Genomic DNA, 18547 nt, shown 5'->3' with positions numbered 1-18547 from the left:
TGCGTCTTCCTCTCCCGCTCCCCCTGCTTGTGTTCCCTCTCTCACTGGCTGTCTCTCTCTCTGTCAAATAAATAAATAAAATCTTTAAAAAAAAAATGTTTGCAAAAGATCTTGTTAAGAAGATGACAAGACAAGCTATAGAGTGGGAGAAAATATTTGCATGCCACATACCCAACACAGGCCTGGTATTTATTTTTTTTTATTTTATTTTTTTTTTTTTTAAAGATTTTATTTATTTATTCGACAGATATAGAGACAGCCAGCGAGANACAGCCAGCGAGAGAGGGAACACAAGCAGGGGGAGTGGGAGAGGAAGAAGCAGGCTCATAGCGGAGGAGCCTGATGTGGGGCTCGATCCCAGAACGCTGGGATCATGCCCTGAGCCGAAGGCAGACGCTTAACCGCTGTGCCACCCAGGCGCCCCGAGGCCTGGTATTTAGAACGTATAAAGAACTATCAAAATTCAATAGTAAAAAAAAAAATTCAATTAGAAAATGGGCAAAAGATATTAAACATTTCATCAAAAGGATATACAGATGATAAAAAAACATGTGAAAAGATGTTCAACATCATGAACTGCTAGAGAAATGCAAATTAAAACCACAATGAGATATCCCTACATGCCTATCTGAGTGGCTAAATAAAAAAATAGTGGGGCGCCTGGGTGGCTCAGTCATTAAATGTCTGCGTGATCCCAGAGTTCTGGGATTGAGCCCCACATCGGGCTCCCTGCTCTGCTGGGAAGCCTGCTTCTTCCTCTCCCACTCCCGCTGCTTGTGTTCCCTCTCTCGCTGGCTGTTTCTCTCTCTGTCAAATAAATAAAATCTTAAAAAAAAAATAGTGACAACACCAAATGTTCACAAGAGTATGGAGAAACTGGATCACTCATTTATATATTACTGGTGGGGATGTTAAAAGGGTACAGCCATTCTGGAAAATGTTCTGGCAGTTTAAAAAAAAAAATGACTAAGCCCGTGACTATTATATGACTCAGTAACTGCATCCCTAGGCATTTATCCCAGAGAAATGAAGACTAGGTCCACACAAAAACACGTATGTGAATGTTTATAATAGCTTTATTCATCATAGCCCCAAACTGGAAACAATTCAGGTGTCCTTCAAGGGGTGCATTGTTAAACTGTGGTATACCCATACCATGGAATGGTGCTCAGCAATAGGAAAGGAATGAACAGTTGATTCGTACAACAGCGTTGATGAATCTTGAGAATTATACTGAAGGAAAAAAGCAAATTGCAATATGTTATATACCGTATGACCAAATTATAGACATAGGATAGAGATTAGTTGTTGCCTAGGGGCTAAGGAAGGGGCGGGTATAGGGCAAAAATGGGTGTGACTATAAAAGGGGCCAAATGCTATAACGAAAGAGAAAGAAATATTAGGTGTAAAGATTGGAAAGGAAAGCTAAAACTACTATTTGGAAACCTATATGATCATCTACTTAAAAAACCCAGCAAATCAAACAAACTAAGACTCAAATGAGGCTTTAGCAGTGTTGCTGGACATCAATGGCACACCAGTTAATAGGATCTACCATTTTGAAAGATAATCTTTGGGGCTCCGCACCTGGTGATCTGCTGATCTGTCTCTTGCTTCAACAGTGTTTGGACAGAACAGACCTGGGGATGCCCCTTCTTCCAGCCTCTGACTACCCTCCAACCTATCTTGGAGTTGCAACCTTTGCAACCATCATTCCAGCCATTCTTTGCCTCCAGGACCAGCCAACAAAGGTATTTTGAGTTTAGTTCCCTATTGCTGATCAACCATGAGCCCCCAGATTCATCAGAATTATTTCACTGAGTTGGAGATTGCTATCAACCACCTTGTCAACAGGTATCTGGGGCCTCCTACACCTCCCTATCTCTGGGCTTCTATTTCTACTCAAGGATGAGGCTCTGGAGGGCGTGGGCCACTTTCATCAGTTGGCCCAGGAGAAGCGCAAGGGCTCCCAGCATCTTTTGAAGATGCAAAACCAGGATGTACAGAAGCTTGTCCCAAGATGAGTGGGACAGAACCCTGGAGTCATGGAAGCCCCCATGGTCCTGGAGAAAAACCTGTTGCTCTTTTGGATCTGCATGCCCTGGATTCTGCCTGCATAGACCCCCCCCCCCAACAGCTGTGACTTCCTGGACAGCCACTTCCTGGATGAGGAGATGAAACTCATCAAGAAGATGGCCGCCACCTGACTAGTCTCCGCAGGCCCGTCTGGGCGAGGATCTCTTCGTAAAGCTCACCCTCCTCATTTGATTTATTTACTCTCCTGCTTCTCTTAACTTGGGAGCTCCTTGGGCACAGGACCTTTGCTGATGGGAGGGAAGGTTGATGAGGCTCCAAGCATTTGGTATTGCTTGAAGAAATGGAGGGGTAAAGGAACAACAAGTTCTCAGGAGGCAGGTGGGCACGTGGGGCAAGCGTGGACGAGGTGCAGTCATAGGGGCAAGACGGGTGGTCAGGTCTGTGTAACTTCAGGAAGTGGAAATTGGGCCTGGAGCTTTTCTATTTATGGTCAAAGCCTGGGTGGATCTGAGGCTTTGTAAGAAGGGCTTGAGCAGAATAGACTTTTCAAATCCTACTTTGGTAAAAGAGAACTGCTGTTGAAAAGGCTCTGAACGTGAAGTCTGGGAGTTGGGACCATCGTGACAGGGATCAGTGTAGTCAAAGAAAGTACTCCAGGATTTGTTTGTTTTAAGAAAGGGTTTAATGAGTAAATGCATACTTACAAGCTGTGCATTGCATTTTTTTGAATTGATGAGATGTTTTAGCTTAGTTTCATCATTATTAATGAGGGTATGGTAGAGGTATATTCCACAAGAATGTGTGATGTTTGGCAGTTGATTTTGAACAACTGTATTCTAGATATTTTAAGCAGAAAAAAAAGAACTTAATATAGGGAATTGTAGGTTTTACAAAATTACTGGAAAGTTTGGAGGAGCAGGCTGTAAATTGAAGATCCAAGAATGACTCCTAGAAAACTCCAGAGCTGGCAGCAATTGTGTTCAAGAACTCGCCGCCATAGTTGTGATTCAGAATTCAGGACAGGATCTAAGCTACTGCATCAACCGTTGCTGCTTCTTAGATCCTGGAAGACAGAGCCTGCTACTTTCGCCACTGAAACTCTGTCATATCTTCCACAAGGCTGGAGATGGACCCCTGGCATCTCCACAATCCTTCCTGCCCATGGAACCCTGCTGAAAGCAGCAGGAAAATAGCATCTGTTTCTCTTTTCCATTCAAATTTCTTGCAAGGGCATTTAACTTGTGGAAACTATTTTGCATGCAGAATTCTAGTTTTTAGAGTTTGTAGCTTTCCAGCTTCTGCAATACAGAAAAGAATAATCAGGGCCAGCTACATAATTTGCAGGGCTCAGGGCAAAATGAAAATGCAGAGCCCTTTATTCAAAAGGCAGGGGAAAAAAAGATGCCATTAAAGGTAGTAAAATACAGAGATTTTTTCCTTTTCTTCCAGGGTCTCCTTCTTGATGTGTTATGGTGTTTTTATTTTCTATCTAATGTTGTCCTAAGTAAAGAGAAAGTTAAAATTGTCAATTATTAGCTTACGTTTCTTTATATTGTGCTGTGCCAGTTTTAAATGCAAATACAAGAGTATTTAACTGCATGTGGAACCTCTGACATGATACAGTTCTACCATACATGCATTATATATTCAATTCTTACATGACTAGTAGAAATGCTGCAGAGAGTAACTCAACTGTTTTTATTTCACATCCCGATGTGTCACATTCTACCAACAGTCTCTGCCTTCTTACTGATGAGTAAAGAAGGACTGAAAGGAGAAGGGACTATGGGTCGCCCTAATTTTCCTTTTCCTTCTATGTCATCATTTTTAGCAGGTGATCGCTACAAGGAAGTCACCTGTGTAAGACTGTGATAGGGTTCCTTGGTCACTTGTGTTTCTTAGAATGCCATTGCCTTCTTTCTGTGTTAGAAGCAAGTTCTGGTTTGAAGGGAAAGCATACCCTGTCAGGACAGTCAGCACCTCTGTTTATGCCGTTCTAGACATAACATGCTAGTTTCGCTGAACTCCCAGGTATCACTAGCCCACCAGAACTGTCTGCTCATGGAGTATGGGAAACGCCGTATGGGAACGGGGCAGCAAGGAACAGCAGGCGTGGGTGCACCTGCTCATGGGCACACTCCTTTGTCCCAAAAGACTTCACTTACAAAATACGAGTTCCAGGATAAAATTATGAAGAATTTTAAAACGGCAAGAGCCGGGCATTACACCAAGTGCTTAGCCCTTCTGAATACAGAGCCCTGGGCGTAGGTGAAGAACCAGGAAGCTGTCCCCCGGGCATAACAGAAGGAGGCAGGGATGGGTGTTGACTGTCAACTACTTTTTAGTTCCGTGAGGCCCAGTCTTACTTCCTTTGTCCTGCTATTTACTGGCACCACTTTGGACAACGTAGAGAAAATGCAACCCTATTGTTAGCTCAGAGTGTGATTTTGAGTGAACTAGAAAAAGGTGCCCCTTTCTTAAGATACTTTACTGCCATCTGTTGGAAGACTGTCATAGCCACTTTATAAATGTATGGTGACTACAATGAACAGTGTCTCTTGGGCAATGCTCAATTTGTAAAAACATGAGTGGCAGCCCTGACCTGTTACCTTCAGGGCCCACACATGCGGATAACACATAAGCTGAGCTTGGCAGTCTTCGTGGGCAGCAGGCAGGGGTGAGGTGGCAGGCCTACGGGAGGCCCAGGCATACCTCTGAATCCCAGCCTCAGAGGCATTCATTTGGGAATTGACACCAATTGTTCCTCTGTTTACATTGCCTTGTCCCTTGGCAGCCCATGAAGATGTCATGGTGGGGATTTTTGGCCAGTTCCAGCATCTGACAAAGCCGAGTGGATGGAAATAGTATTTTATCTAGAGGAAGCCTCTACAGGCAAAAAGAAAATACAAAATACAAACCCCCAACTTTTTTTTGCTTTTGGCTGGAATTACATTAACTCTTTGTGATCCACACATTTTATGCTAATTAAAAAATCTTGGTGGGGGGCGCCTGGGTGGCACAGCGGTTAAGCGTCTGCCTTCGGCTCAGGGCATGATCCCGGCGTTATGGGATCGAGCCCCACATCAGGCTCCTCCGCTATGAGCCTGCTTCTTCCTCTCCCACTCCCCCTGCTTGTGTTCCCTCTCTCGCTGGCTGTCTCTATCTCTGTCGAATAAATAAATAAAATCTTAAAAAAAATAAAATAAATAAAAATAAAAAATCTTGGGGTTCTTGGGTCGGTCAGTGGGCATCTGTCTTTGGCTGGGGTCATGATTCCAGTGTCCTGGGATGGAGCCCTGTGTCAGGTACTCTGCTCAGCGGGGAGTCAGCTTACCCTCCTCCCTCTGTCCTCCTCCTCTGCTCACACTCTTGCTTGCACTCTCTCTCTCTCTCTCAAATGAAGAAATAAAAAATCTTAAAAAAAAAATCATAACATCAGGGGCACCTGGGTGGCTCAGTCGCAACTCTAGGTTGCGGCTCAGGTCATGATTTCCTGGGTGGCGGGACTGAGCCTGGCAACCTGCTCCTGCTCTGCGGGGATTCTGCTTGAAGATTCTCTCCCTCTGCTCCTACACCCACTTGCCCCCGCCCCCGTCTCGCTCTCTCGCTCTTTCTCAAAAATAAATAAACCTTTTAAAAAAAATCTCAACATCAGATGAATGTATCTTTTATTCATAAAAAATAGGTAAACTGACTGCAAATGCAATTTGTTTCAGATACATCTTTTTTTTTTTTAAAGATCTTATTTATTTGTCAGAGAAAGAGAGAGAGCACAAGCAGGGGAGGGGGCAGCAGGCAGAGGGAGAAGTAGGCACCCTGCTGAGCAAGGAGCCCGATGCGGGACTCAATCCCAGGACCCTGGGACCATAACCTGAGCTGAAGGCAGACACTTCATGACTGAGCCCCCCAGGTGTCTCCAGAGACATCTTTCTGAGGTGGGAAAGCAATAAAAGGATTCTCAAAGATGCAGCTATTGGAAACCCTGCTCGTGGCCAGGCCCTACTTCACAGAAGTGGGTAAGCCAAAGACTTGAGAGAGCGAGGGGTCTGCCTGAGGTCACATCATTTGAGTAAATTGCAGAATTAGGATTCTAGCTTGGGTTTCTTGGCTCCTGAGGCAGGCGCCTTCTCAATCCCCATGTTGAGCATCTCCTTCTTTCTTCATCCTCCTTCTCTTCTTCTTCTTCCTGCAATTTTATGAAACTTTAGTCAGACTCAGAAAGGGCCTGAACCATTTCATTAGCATTTGCCAAAATATAATTGGTTATTGTGAATGAGTTGCATTTAATAACAATGGCTAATAATTCTTTTGTAAGCTCCATGCCTGCTAGTGACCCAGTTATGTCTCTTTGTCCACAGAATACATTAAACTGTACTCTTAAAAGTGGAGCATCTCCTTATGCATGAATAAAGACAAAGTGTTCTCCAAATACGCTCTAGGACATAATGTTCTGAACTTTAGAAATTCGGTTTATTTTGATTACAGTTAATTCTTGATGTGCTGTTCGAATTCTGTCAATATCATTATTATAAATTTAATCATCTAATAATTAAATATCATTAATTTTCTCTATAATAATTCTGGTATGATTTTTCTGTCTGACACACTAAAGGCAGATTGATATCACTTGCAAAATTGATAGTATGACTCTGTATATTTTTGTTTACAGTCAGCTGGAAAAAATCCTAAAATATTCATTGATCAGTTCTATAGATGTTTTCTCATTTTAAATTAAGGTATCATTTACATATAGTAAAATTCACTCTTTTTAGTGTATGGTTCTGTGAGATATGATAAGTATAAACAGTTATGTAACCACCACCACAATCAAGATACAATTCCATCACCCCAAAGAAATTTTGAGAGTTCAGCCACAGTTAAATATATCTTCCTTTTGGGATCTTGTCCAAGGGCGTTTCACTTCCCTCACTAGACTATCCGGCCTTTCCCAGGAAGTTCTTGGCCCTCAAGTTGATGGGAATAGTGAGGCCACTACGTTCACAGTCTAAGAGAGAGGGCTGGCAGCAGCACGTATAAGGCCATCCACCCAGACTCTCAAAAGACTCCCCAACCTAGGAGGATTGAGGGGAAGAGCAGACCATCAGTGAGTCACTCCTGGGTTTGTCAAGAGGCAAACATATCCCTCCTCTTATCTGGTCTTGCCAGTCTGCCCTGTCTCAGCCTCCTCATGTACACACACACACACACACACACACCCCATACAATTATTTACATGTGCAAATACACATACATCTAATAGACATAAACGCACACCTATACATGATCAACCCTACACACGAATGCTCGCTCCCACATACACTCAGACATGTACACAGATACACGTGGGCATGTGCTCATGAACTACTTCTGGGAAAGTTGCATCACTCGTGGGCCTTATCTGCAGTTTACTTCTCTTGTTGCTCAACTTCGTATTTCCCCATGCCATGAGACATCAGATGCTGCTTGATGCCAACTCTTCTTCGGGGCTTCTTTGTTATTGTGGGTTACGGTAGTGGAAGGGTGATGTCTAATATTTTTTTAAAAGATTTTATTTCTTTATTTCCAGAGAGGGAGTGAGAGAGAAAGCACAAGCAGGGGGAGCAACAGGCAGAGGGAGAAGCAGACTCCCTGCTGAGCAAAGAGCCCAATGTGGGATCATGACCTGAGCAGAAGGCAGATGCTTAACCAACTGAGCCACCCAGGTGTCCCAGGTGATGTCTAATTTTTAACCAATTCAGGGAGCTTGTGTTTGAGAGACAGGAGGAGCCTGATGCCTGTTAGGAATGAGGTATTGGGGGCTGGTGAGACAGTAGGGCATGGGAAAATGAAGCCTGCGTGACTTCTGTAGAGATGGATCCCTGTGTAGAAGGAGCTGGCTGCCAGAGATGGCTGTGGGCATATCAGTCTGTATCTAGCTGAATGGTGTTTCTAGTCTTAAGAAAGCCCATATTGTAAAGCATCCATTTCTCTGTATTATTAATGAGATTCCCTTAGTTTCGCACATAGTGAACTCTTCACTGAGCATTGGGGAGTAAGGGTTTTGAGCCCCTGTGGGGTTCATCCCTGATTTTTCTTTTCTTTTCTTTTCTTTTTTTTTAAGATTTTATCTATTTATTCGACAGAGATAGAGACAGCCAGCGAGAGAGGGAACACAAGCAGGGGGAGTGGGAGAGGAAGAAGCAGGCTTATAGCGGAAGAGGCTGATAAGGGGCTCGATCCCATAACGCCAGGATCATGCCCTGAGCCGAAGGCAGACGCTTAACCGCTGTGCCACCCAGGCGCCCCAATCCCTGATTTTTCTTGAATGCTGTGCCGTGAGCTGGGGAGTGGGCAGCTTCTGCCTGGGTGGAGTCAAGTTGATTCCGGTCTTGCTGGAGGAAGTGCCCCTGTTAGTACAGGCACAGACTATCTCTGGAAGGATGAACAAGGCATTGCAAACATTGATTGCTTTGGGGGAAGGAAACCGAGCAGCTGGTATCAAAGCCCTGTGTGATGAGATGAAGAGGCTCTTACCCCAGCCATTCAGTTTCCTTCTGTGGAAGTAATCAATTTTAACAATGTCTTCTTTTTCCAAAACTAGTATGTGTATATACAAGAACGAAAGTACATAGTTCTTTTATTTTCTTTTTTACACAGATAATAACATATTGCACACCCTTGTTTTTTTTTTACTTGTATCATCTCATTTAACTCATACAGCAAACACGTGAGACAGGTAATATTATCTCTGTTTTACAGACAAGGCAATCGAGGCATAGAGAGGTTAAGAAATTTACCTAAAATTACAGATTTTGTAAATGATTAAAGTTGAGGTTTGAACCTGGAGACTCTGATTTCAGAGACCCATATTACTACAGGAATGTCATAATACCAATATTTATTCTACTAAAAATCCCAATAGTACAATTTTTTTTTTAAATATTTTATTTATTTATTTGACAGAGACAGCCAGCAAGAGAGGGAACACAAGCAGGGGGAGTGGGAGGAAGAAGCAGGCTCATAGCGGAGGAGCCTGATGTGGGGCTCGATCCCATAACGCCGGGAACACGCCCTGAGCTGAAGGCAGACGCTTAACGACTGTGCCACCCAGGCGCCCCCCCCAATAGTACAATTTGTAAATCAGGAAACGGATCCATTTCACACGAATTAAGAAGTGCTATCTTAGCATACATTTCTGTAAGGTGATTTCGGTTATTTACAGAATTTTCAGTTCCATTAAGAGCTGTCTTTCGTCTGTCTCACCTGGAGCTGGCCAGTCGCAGAGTGCCTCCGAGATGTTTCCTGTCCATAACAGAATCAGCACGATTCTTCAGAGGCTCTTCAGGGTTTCTTCTGTCATTAGGTCACAGTCTCAGCCCGTTCGGGCAGCAACATTGGTGTTACGGCCCTGCCGTTTAATAAGGAACTTGATCCTGTATAGAAACTCTTCACGGACAAGATGAGAGAATACAGTGCAAAGTGACAGGCCGCTGGAGGACCTGTTGATACTGGCCCAGCGTACCAGCAACAGCTGGAGAGGGAGGTTTTTCTTTTTCTTTCCTTTTCTTTTTTTTTTTTAAAGATTTTATTTATTTATTTGTCAGAGAGAGAGAGAGAGCAAGAGCACACAAACAGGGGGAGCAGTAGGCAGAAGGAGAAGCAGGCTTCCCGCTGAACAAGGAGCCAGATGTGGGGCTTCATCCCAGGACCCTGGGATCGTGACCTGAGCCAAAGGCGGACGCTTCACCAACTGAGCCACCCAGGTGTCCCAAGGGAGCTTTTTAAGCTTAAGCAAATATATGGTAAAGCAGACATTATTATGTTCCCTAATTTCAAATTTGAAAATCCCAAATTTGAAGCCACCAGAAAACTCCAGTCCTAAAGAAATAAGGTAACATTTATTTGGTAATTTGTCCTAGATTAGTTTTACAACTGGTCATAAGTATCAGAATAGGCGCGCCTGGGTGGCGCAGTCGTTAGGCGTCTGCCTTCGGCTCGGGGCGTGATCCCAGCGTTCTGGGATCGAGCCCCACATCAGGCTCCTCCACTAGGAACCTGCTTCTTCCTCTCCCACTCCTCCTGCCTGTGTTCCCTCTCTTGCTGGCTGTCTCTCTCTGTTAAATAAATAAATAAAATCTTTAAAAAAAAAAAAGAAGTATCAGAATAAAATTTCTTAGTTGTTAAAAAAAAAGCTGTCTTTCAACATGTGAGTTTATTTTTTCTACATTAAAAAAAATGCTTCTGATTTATATCCTTAGCTCAGCTCTACCTTTTCATTTTTTTAAAAGATTTTTATTCATTTATTTGAGAGAGAGAGAGAGAGCATAAGTAGGGGGGCAGAAGCAAAGGGAGCAGCAGACTTCCTGCTGAGCAGGGAGCCCAATGTGGGGCTGGATCCCAGGACCCTGGATCATGACCTGAGCTGAAGGCAGACGCTTAACTGACTGAGCCACCCGGAAACCCCTACCCTTTCATTTTTAAAAGCTAGCATCCAGGGGCATCTAGGTGGCTCAGCTGGTTAAGTGTCCAACTCTTGATTTTGGCTCATGATCTCAGGGTCCTGAGAACGAGCCCTGCATAGAGCCCTCTGCAGGGCTCCGTACTGGGTGAGGCTCCGTGGGGACTTGGAGACTGCTTAAGACGCTTTCTCTTCCTCTCCCCCAACCCTCTCTCTCTCTGATTAAAAAAAAAAAAAAAGAAAAAGAAAAAGAAAAAGCTACTGTCCAGGAAGTAAGTTCAAAACAACTAAAGAATGAAGAGTTTCCTTGAAATTCAATTAGTTTCCCGACTGTGGGGTTTTTTTTCTCAATTTAAAAATTTGTGGTAAAATAGATGTACATAGCATAAAATTTACTCCATTAATCTTGTTAAAGTGTACAGTTCAGTGGTATTAAGTACACTGATAACGTTGTGCAGCCGTCACCACCACCCATCTCTAGGACTCTTTTCATCTTGCACTCTACACCCATCAAATAATGATGACTCACTCTTTTCTCCCCACTGACCCCTGACAACCACCATTCTACTTTCCCAATGTATCTTGGATATTTTTCCATGTCAGTACACAATGACTCTCCTTCTTTTTGTTGTTGTTTTATACATTATGAAATTGTTTTTATTTCCCAGTTTTCCGTTATTGATACCATTATCTAGCAGCACTCACTGCAAGTAGAGGAAACTTAGAAAGTTCCAACGTGTTTTTCAAAATATGCTTAGTGATCTCCTGGATTTCATATAACAAAAATGTTTCACACTTTCAGTAGCTTGTTCTTTTTTCAGTTTCCCCTTAACTTTTGAGCCAGATAATTTAAAGGGATTAAAAGTGGGACAGTACCATGCTATGCTTTATTTATTGTTTTTCAGAACTAACAGAATTTTCTGTTTTTAAAAAAGGTTTTGTTTATTTATTTGAGAGAGAAAGTGAGCAAGAGTAGAGGGGAGAGGGTGAGAGGGAGGCAGAGGTAGAGGGAGAAGCAGGCTCTCCACTGAGCAGGGAGCCCAACATGGGGCTTGATCTCAGGATCCCTGGATCACGACCTGAGCCGAAGGCAGACACTTAACTTACTGAGCCACCCAGGCACCCCACTAATAGAATTTTCTAATGTGTGTGTGTGTTTTAAAGATTTTATTTATTTATTTGACAGAGAGGCAGTGAGAGAGGGAACACAAGCAGGGGGAGTGGGAGAGGGAGAAGCAGGCTTCCCGCTGAGCAGGGAGCCCAATGCAGGGCTTGATCCCAGAATGCTGGGATCATGACCCAAGCGGAGCTGAAGGCAGACACTTAATGACTGAGCAACCCAGGCGCCCCTAATGTGTGTGTGTGTTTTAACGATTTTATTTATTTGACTGAGAGAAAGACAGCCAGCAAGAGAGGGAACGCAGCAGGGGGAGTGGGAGAGGAAGAAGCAGGCTCCCAGCGGAGGAGCCTGATGCGGGGCCTGATGCGGGGCCTGACGCGGGGCTCCATCCTAGGGATCCGGGATCCCGCCCTGAGCCGAAGGCAGGCACTTAAAAACTGAGCCACACAGGCCCCCTAATGTGTGTGTTTTTGATAGAGGGAAAGAGAGAGAGACAGAGAGAAGAGAAATCAAGAATGAGTGTAAGGTTTTTCCATGAGCTGAAAGAATGGGGTTGCCATTTGTTGAGATAGGGGAAGAATGTGGAAGGGGCAGCATTATGGGGGCAAATCAGAAATCTGATTTGGAATATGTTAACTTGGAGATGCCTTTGAGATCTCCAAACTGAGATGATAAGAAGTCAGTTAAATGTACAAATCTTGAGTGGAGGGACAAGTTCTAGGCAGAGTTAATATATATAAAGTGCTTAAAACAGTGCCTTGGAGGTCCTTTTAAAGTAAGTCACACCGGGGCGCCTGGGTGGCACAGCGGTTAAGCATCTGCCTTCGGCTCAGGGCGTGATCCCAGCGTTCTGGGATCGAGCCCCACATGGGGCTCCTCTGCTATGAGTCTGCTTCTTCCTCTCCCACTCCCCCTGCTTGTGTTCCCTCTCTCGCTGGCTGTTTCTATCTCTGTCAAATAAAAATAAATAAATAAATAAATAAAAATAAAGTAAGTCACACCATGACTCTTTTTTATTAAAAACTCTCCAGTGACTCTTCAATTTATTCAGAGACAGAGGCCAAATCTTTCCAGTGTGCCTACCAAGCTCTCTGTAGTGCGCTTGGCCCCACCCCCAACATCTTCTGCCTTGGTGATGATAATGCTAGCTGCTCTAACAGGTAAAGTCCACAGTAGCAGACGCTTAATATAATTGAATTTTATTTCTTGCTCACAAAACAGTCCAGTGTGGGTATTCTTGGTCAGCTGAAGCCTTTCCTCTGTGTGCTCGATTCAGAGATCCAGGCTCCTTCTGTCTTCCGTTTCATGATTTAGAACCTCCGAATCCTCTACTTCTAGGTGGTGGAAGGTATAAAAGGGACAGAGAAGCCTCGTTTGCTTCTTAAAAATCCTGACCCAGCAATGACACACATAAATTCCTGCACACATTCATTGGTGGGAACTAGTCACGTGGCCACATCTAGGTGCAAGTGGGACTGGGAAAAGTTGCCAAGACCAGACAGCTGCTTCCTAGGGACAACTCCACTCTGTGGAAGGAGAAACATTTTTTGGTGAACTACAAGCCACATCCACCACACCTTCTACAATCTTCTGCCACTCCTCGCACCCCAACACTTTCTATCCACGCTAGCCTTCTTACAACTCCTTGAACACTCTAGGTACACTTTGGCCTCATGTCCTTTTCTGGAATTATCTTCCCTCAGATGTCCACTTGCTCTCCCTCACGTCCTTCATCATGAAATGGGTGCCCTAGTATGCCACTTACTAAGAGTATATTATGTCCCAGATATTTGAAAGTCCTTTTTCCATTGATTTTTAAAAATTAATTTAACAGGGACACCTTGGTGGCTCAGTTGGTAATCGTCTGCCTTCCGCTCAGGTCATGATCCCAGAGTCCTGCATCCCCCACCCCGCCCCAAATCAGGGCTCCTTGCTCAACAGGGAGCCTGCTTCTCCCTCTGCCTGCTGCTCCCCCTGCTTGTGCTCATTCTCTCTCTGACAAATAAACACATAAAATCTTTAAAAAATTAATTGAACAGGGGCGCCTGGGTGGCACAGCGGTTAAGCGTCTGCCTTCGGCTCAGGGCGTGATCCCGGCGTTATGGGATCGAGCCCCATATCAGGCTCCTCCACTATGAGCCTGCTTCTTCCTCTCCCACTCCCCCTGCTTGTGTTCCCTCTCTCGATGGCTGTCTCTATCTCTGTCGAATAAATAAATAAAATCTTTAAAAAAAATTAATTGAACAACCTTCAAAGCAATCTTGTGCAAGGTTAGAATGATTATTCTTATTCCAGAGAGGTTAACTGATGTGCCTCAGCTCACACAGCTAGTAAAAGCAGGAGTGGGGATTTAAATACTAAATCCAAAGAGCGTCCAGTTCTGTTTTCTCTCTGACTCTCAAAAGAAGCAATCACTCTGCCAAACATATTTCCTACTGGGAAGGAGATCACTTTACAGTTGAGTATTCTGGGCCTCTGAGCAGTTACATTTCCCAGGGCGAATTAATATAGTTGGGCTTTTGTTTCAAACTTGGGTTTTATGAGTTGAGTTAGTGTGAGAGATCTCCCAGCACCTGCTTGCCCTGGATGTATCGGATAAAGTCTCTGGACTTTCAAACTGAGGACATTTCTTTTCTTTTTTCTAAAAGATTTTATTTATTCATTTGAGAGAGAGAGAGAGAGAACAAGCAGGGGGAGAGGCAGAGGGAGAGGGCAAAGCAGGCTCCCGGCTGAGCTGGGAGCCACACATGGGGCTCCATCCCAGGACCTGGAGATCATGACCTCAGCTGAAGGCAGATGCTCAACCATCTGAGCCATCCAGGTGCCCCCAAACTGAGGACATTTAAGTCTTTTTCAAGTCTCTTCTTCTATATCACCCCCAAGTGATCATTTTAAGATGTTGGTCAGATCTTATCATTCCCCAGCTCAAATTCCTCTAAGTCACCACCCCTCACACACACTCTACAGGACAAATTCTCTGGCCTGGCGTATGAAGTCTTTCCTGCTCTGTCACTCTCCTCTTTCCCTGATTTCATCCCCTTTTATTTCTCCATTTCACACTGAAATGAATTATGTGCTGTTGCCTGAATGTACCATTTTAATCTGTCACTCCCTGTTGTTGCCCATGCTTCCTGAAGCATTTTTCTCTTCCTTTTTACCTGAGAAATTCCTTTTGATCCTTTTACAACTCAGGTCGGATTATACCGTCTTCTGGAAGCATTCCCTGACCATCTCCCAACCTGGGGGGATGCCCCAGATGCTGTGTAATTATTTAGCTCTCTGAGTCCTTTCTACTGTCTCTGTGTTCCCAACATACAGGATGGGGTGGGGCATCACCTTGAATAGGATTCATGAAGCTACCTTCTCCTCCCCAATTTTTTTTTTTTTTTTTGAGCCCAATGCAGGGCTTAAACTCACAACCCTGAGATCAAGACCTGAACTGAGATCAAGATCTGAGCTGAGATCAATAGTCGGATGCTTAACCAACTGAGCCATCCAGGCGCCCCTTCTCCTCTTTTTGTCCTATCAGTTCTGGAGGTTACATACAGGGAGGGGCAGGTGCTATGGTTCCCAGTGATGTTGGCTGTGAACTTCAGGACACCCTCCCCGAGGGAACCAATGCTTGAGAGAAGCACCCAGGAGAGAACCCAGGAGACAGCGCATGGTTGGCCCTTAGAGAGACCAGCTGCCTTCCAGAGTCCTTAGTAGCAGCCTGCCCAAGCAAACCTCTTGCTGGAATAATAATAATTTATAATAATATGGAATGCCATCTATGTTCCAGGCACTATTATGACACTTTTACCAGTTTGCACATTTATTTTATGTAATCTTCATGAAAACACGACTGCCAGAACCTGGAGAGTGCCCAAGGTCACATAATAAATGACAAAGTCAGGATTCAAATCTGAGCATTCTGTTTCTAGAGCCCATGATAGTAACCACCATACTATATTACCTTCCTGGCTTCTGATCTCCGGTTTCCTGCCTACCCTCTGTGGGAAACCAAATCAGAGGGTCCCAAGACAAGGGCTAGGAGGCAAGTTTCTCTCCTCATTCCCCACTTTCTCTCAGGAGGACAGACTCAGATACGGATCTGAGAATTCTCATAAGTGGAAGGGGAGCTCCTAAGTGGCCTGAGCCTCTGGAGGCTCCAGGAGAGAAAAGGGGACAGCTTGGTGCATGGGAAAAGTGCTGCCTGGGGTGGTGGGTGACAGAGCTGGGAGCTGACCAGGAGCCCAGGATTCTAGTTCGGGTTTTGTCTCTTAGACTCTATATAGCCTTGGGGGAAGTCCTTGCTTCTTTCTAAGCCTTAGTTTCCCCATTTGTAAAAAAGGGGGCATTTTCAGCTCCCCCGAGGAAGGGGCAGGGCACGGAAGCCAAGGTGCAGGGGCTGGGGGAAAGAGCTCTCTGGGGTCTAGGCCTAGCCTGGAGACGGGACGAGGCAGGCTGCTGAGCTCAGTCCTGCGACCCCATCCCTGAGACAGGGCCGGGTTAAGGAGACGTCGGGACCTCCAGCGTGAGGAGTAGGTGCGGGGACAGAACATGGACCAGGGGCTCAGCTCTGCGGCATGCGCCCACTCATCCCTCACCTCTTTATTCTCAAAAGGAGCCGCAGCCCCGAGGGGGTGACGGTGGCAGGCGGCCGGGCAGTGGCCGGCCGCGTTGCGGCAGCCGCCTGGGAAGCTGCGGCCCTCCGGGCCCGAAGAGCATCACGTCATCCTTTCCGCCCGGCGCCCGCCCCCTCCCCGACGGCGCCTGCGCAGGCGCGGCGGGAGGGGGTCGCGGTGGGGGCTCTCTTCCGCGCATTCCACCCTTCTCCAGGCTCGCTCGGGTCGCGGCGCTCTCGGCTAGCGGCGGCGCGGAGAGGAAGGCGTTCAGGATGCGGCGCGGGGCGGCCCGGTGCCCCCCTGCCCCGTCACGGCAGCCGCGGCGGCCCNGGCGCCCTGGTGCGGGGGCTCCGCGCTCGGCCCGGCCCGGCTCCGGCGCCATGAGCGGCGGCGGCGGCGGAGGGGGCTCGGCGCCCAGTCGTTTCGCCGACTACTTTGTCATCTGCGGGCTGGACACCGAGACCGGGCTGGAGCCGGACGAGCTGTCGGGTGAGTGCGCGCGGAGCCCGGGGCTGCTTCCCCGCGCCCGCTGCGGCGGGGACCCTCGAGGAGACGTCCCCGCTTTGTCCCGGCAGCTGGGCGAGGGCCGGTCCGCAGGACCCGCGGCTGGCGCGGGGGAAGGGGGCGTCGGGCTGGAGGTGGGGAAGCGGGATGCGGGCTTCTGAGTCGGGAGGGGTCCGAACGGCCCCCACTGCCCCTCTGCGCCGTGGTCCTCTAGTAGGGGACGGGGAGGGAGGCGTTGTGTGTTCTGTCTGGTGAAGGTGGAGTGACTAAGTACAAGACGAAGGTAAGCCCGTTGTCCAACACCCGCTAGGGAGGAAAGAAGGTATCCCACATCTCAGCGAAAGTAAGTTCCACCCAGACTTTGAAAAAAACAAGGAGAGCAGAACAGAAACTTGTGAGTTTTTCTGGCCTCTTCCCAAGAAGCCAGTTCCTCAAAACCGTTTTAACTCAGCCCTGGCCTGGGCCCCTGGTTTGATAGGACATGAAGAAATAAAGCGAACTTGAGCCACATCAAGAAGGGTGAGAACTCTCTTCGTTCTGGAAAGGGCCTGTACCACGGGGCCATGCCTCTTTTTATGAAAAGTAATTGGTGGCCGTTATGAGACCCTCATTTGTGAGTTAAAGGGCAGGGACCTAGTGGGAGAGGGTTGGGTAGTGATGCTTCTCAAGTCGTCTTTCAAAGGGGAAGTGGTAGGAAAGTGAACATGGGACCCAGATCAAATTTGACAAGAATTGCAGAAGAATGTCATAATTGTAAAATCCCCTTGAATTCCACTGCATTGTCATTGGAGCCTTTGAATTGCAACAGTTTTGAAAAAGTTTTTGTATGGATTGTCCGGTTTGCAGGTTTCATGTGAGTGGAGCTTTGTTGTGTCACCCTGATTTGATGAGGGATATTCCTTTCCAGTCTTTTGTCACGATGTATTCACTAAAGTTTCCTGAAAGTGATTATGCTAATGACTAATTTTACCTTGCTCCAGAGATAACAGGACAGGGTTTTTTTTGTTTGGTTTTTTTGGTCACCAGAAAAATTCCAGCGTTTCTTATGAAAAAAAACTAAGTGCATACTTCAAATGACAAAAATAGACCATCTTTTAAAAAACATGATAAGTTGATGACCTTTAACAAGGTCAGAACAAATACACTATTTTTTCAAATTAATACCAGATGGAGAAAAAAATCGTGAAGCAGTAATGCTATTAATACGAGGCCTCTTGTTGGGGCAGCTTTATTGTTTCAAAGTCGCTTTTTTAGGTCTTCAAAGTCTTACAATACAGATGTTAGTTTTTCATCTATGTCTCATATTTATTAAATTTGTGACTTTGTGACGTAGTTGTTGGAATTCAGTTCATGATGTTGGAGCTGGGAGGGACCTCAGAGACGAAACTGAGCCCCAGGAAGGACAGTAGGGCCTACATCCTGTTGGTTAATTGCTGGACTTTTGGTTTAGTGCTCCTCTCTCACACTAAACTGCATCTCATTGCCTGGTTGGGTCTTTAGAAAACATTAACATGTTGAGAAAGACTGAAAATAACACAGTTCTCCCCAGTAAAAGAAACTTTAAAATGGTGGAATACACAAGTGTTGTTTTGTTTTGTTTTTTTTTCAGTGCCGTGCTTTTGAGTGTCTATTAAGTTATATAGAAATTTGATTTTAGGGACACCTGGGTGGCTTAATCGGTTAAACGTCTACCTTCAGGGGCGCCTGGGTGGCACAGCGGTTAAGCGTCTGCCTTCGGCTCAGGGCGTGATCCCGGTGTTACGGGATCGAGCCCCACATCAGGCTCTTCCGCTATGAGCCTGCTTCTTCCTCTCCCATTCTCCCTGCTTGTGTTCCCTCTCT

The 18547-nt window shown here is 45.8% G+C and overlaps 1 protein-coding gene across 3 annotated transcripts in view; it reads left to right on the top strand.

Annotated features, from left to right (window-relative positions):
* Positions 1–16326: 16326 nt before the first annotated feature.
* Positions 16327–18547, top strand: part of DENND5A (DENN domain containing 5A) — a 105472-nt gene continuing 103251 nt past the window's right edge. For 2 of the 3 annotated variants that reach the window (XM_034666539.1, XM_034666538.1), the window contains exon 1: positions 16327–16690. In XM_034666539.1, coding sequence (XP_034522430.1) covers positions 16474–16690 — 217 coding nt within the window. In that variant the 5' untranslated portion in view covers positions 16327–16473. The remainder of the gene's footprint in view (positions 16691–18547) is intronic. The other variant, XM_011220930.3, reaches the window with a different exon arrangement.

The sequence above is a fragment of the Ailuropoda melanoleuca genome, chromosome 8, assembly GCF_002007445.2.
Source record: "Ailuropoda melanoleuca isolate Jingjing chromosome 8, ASM200744v2, whole genome shotgun sequence".
Classification (NCBI taxonomy): Eukaryota; Metazoa; Chordata; class Mammalia; order Carnivora; family Ursidae; genus Ailuropoda; species Ailuropoda melanoleuca.
Note: the sequence above shows the minus strand (reverse complement) of the source record. Positions and strands in the feature narration are given on the sequence as shown.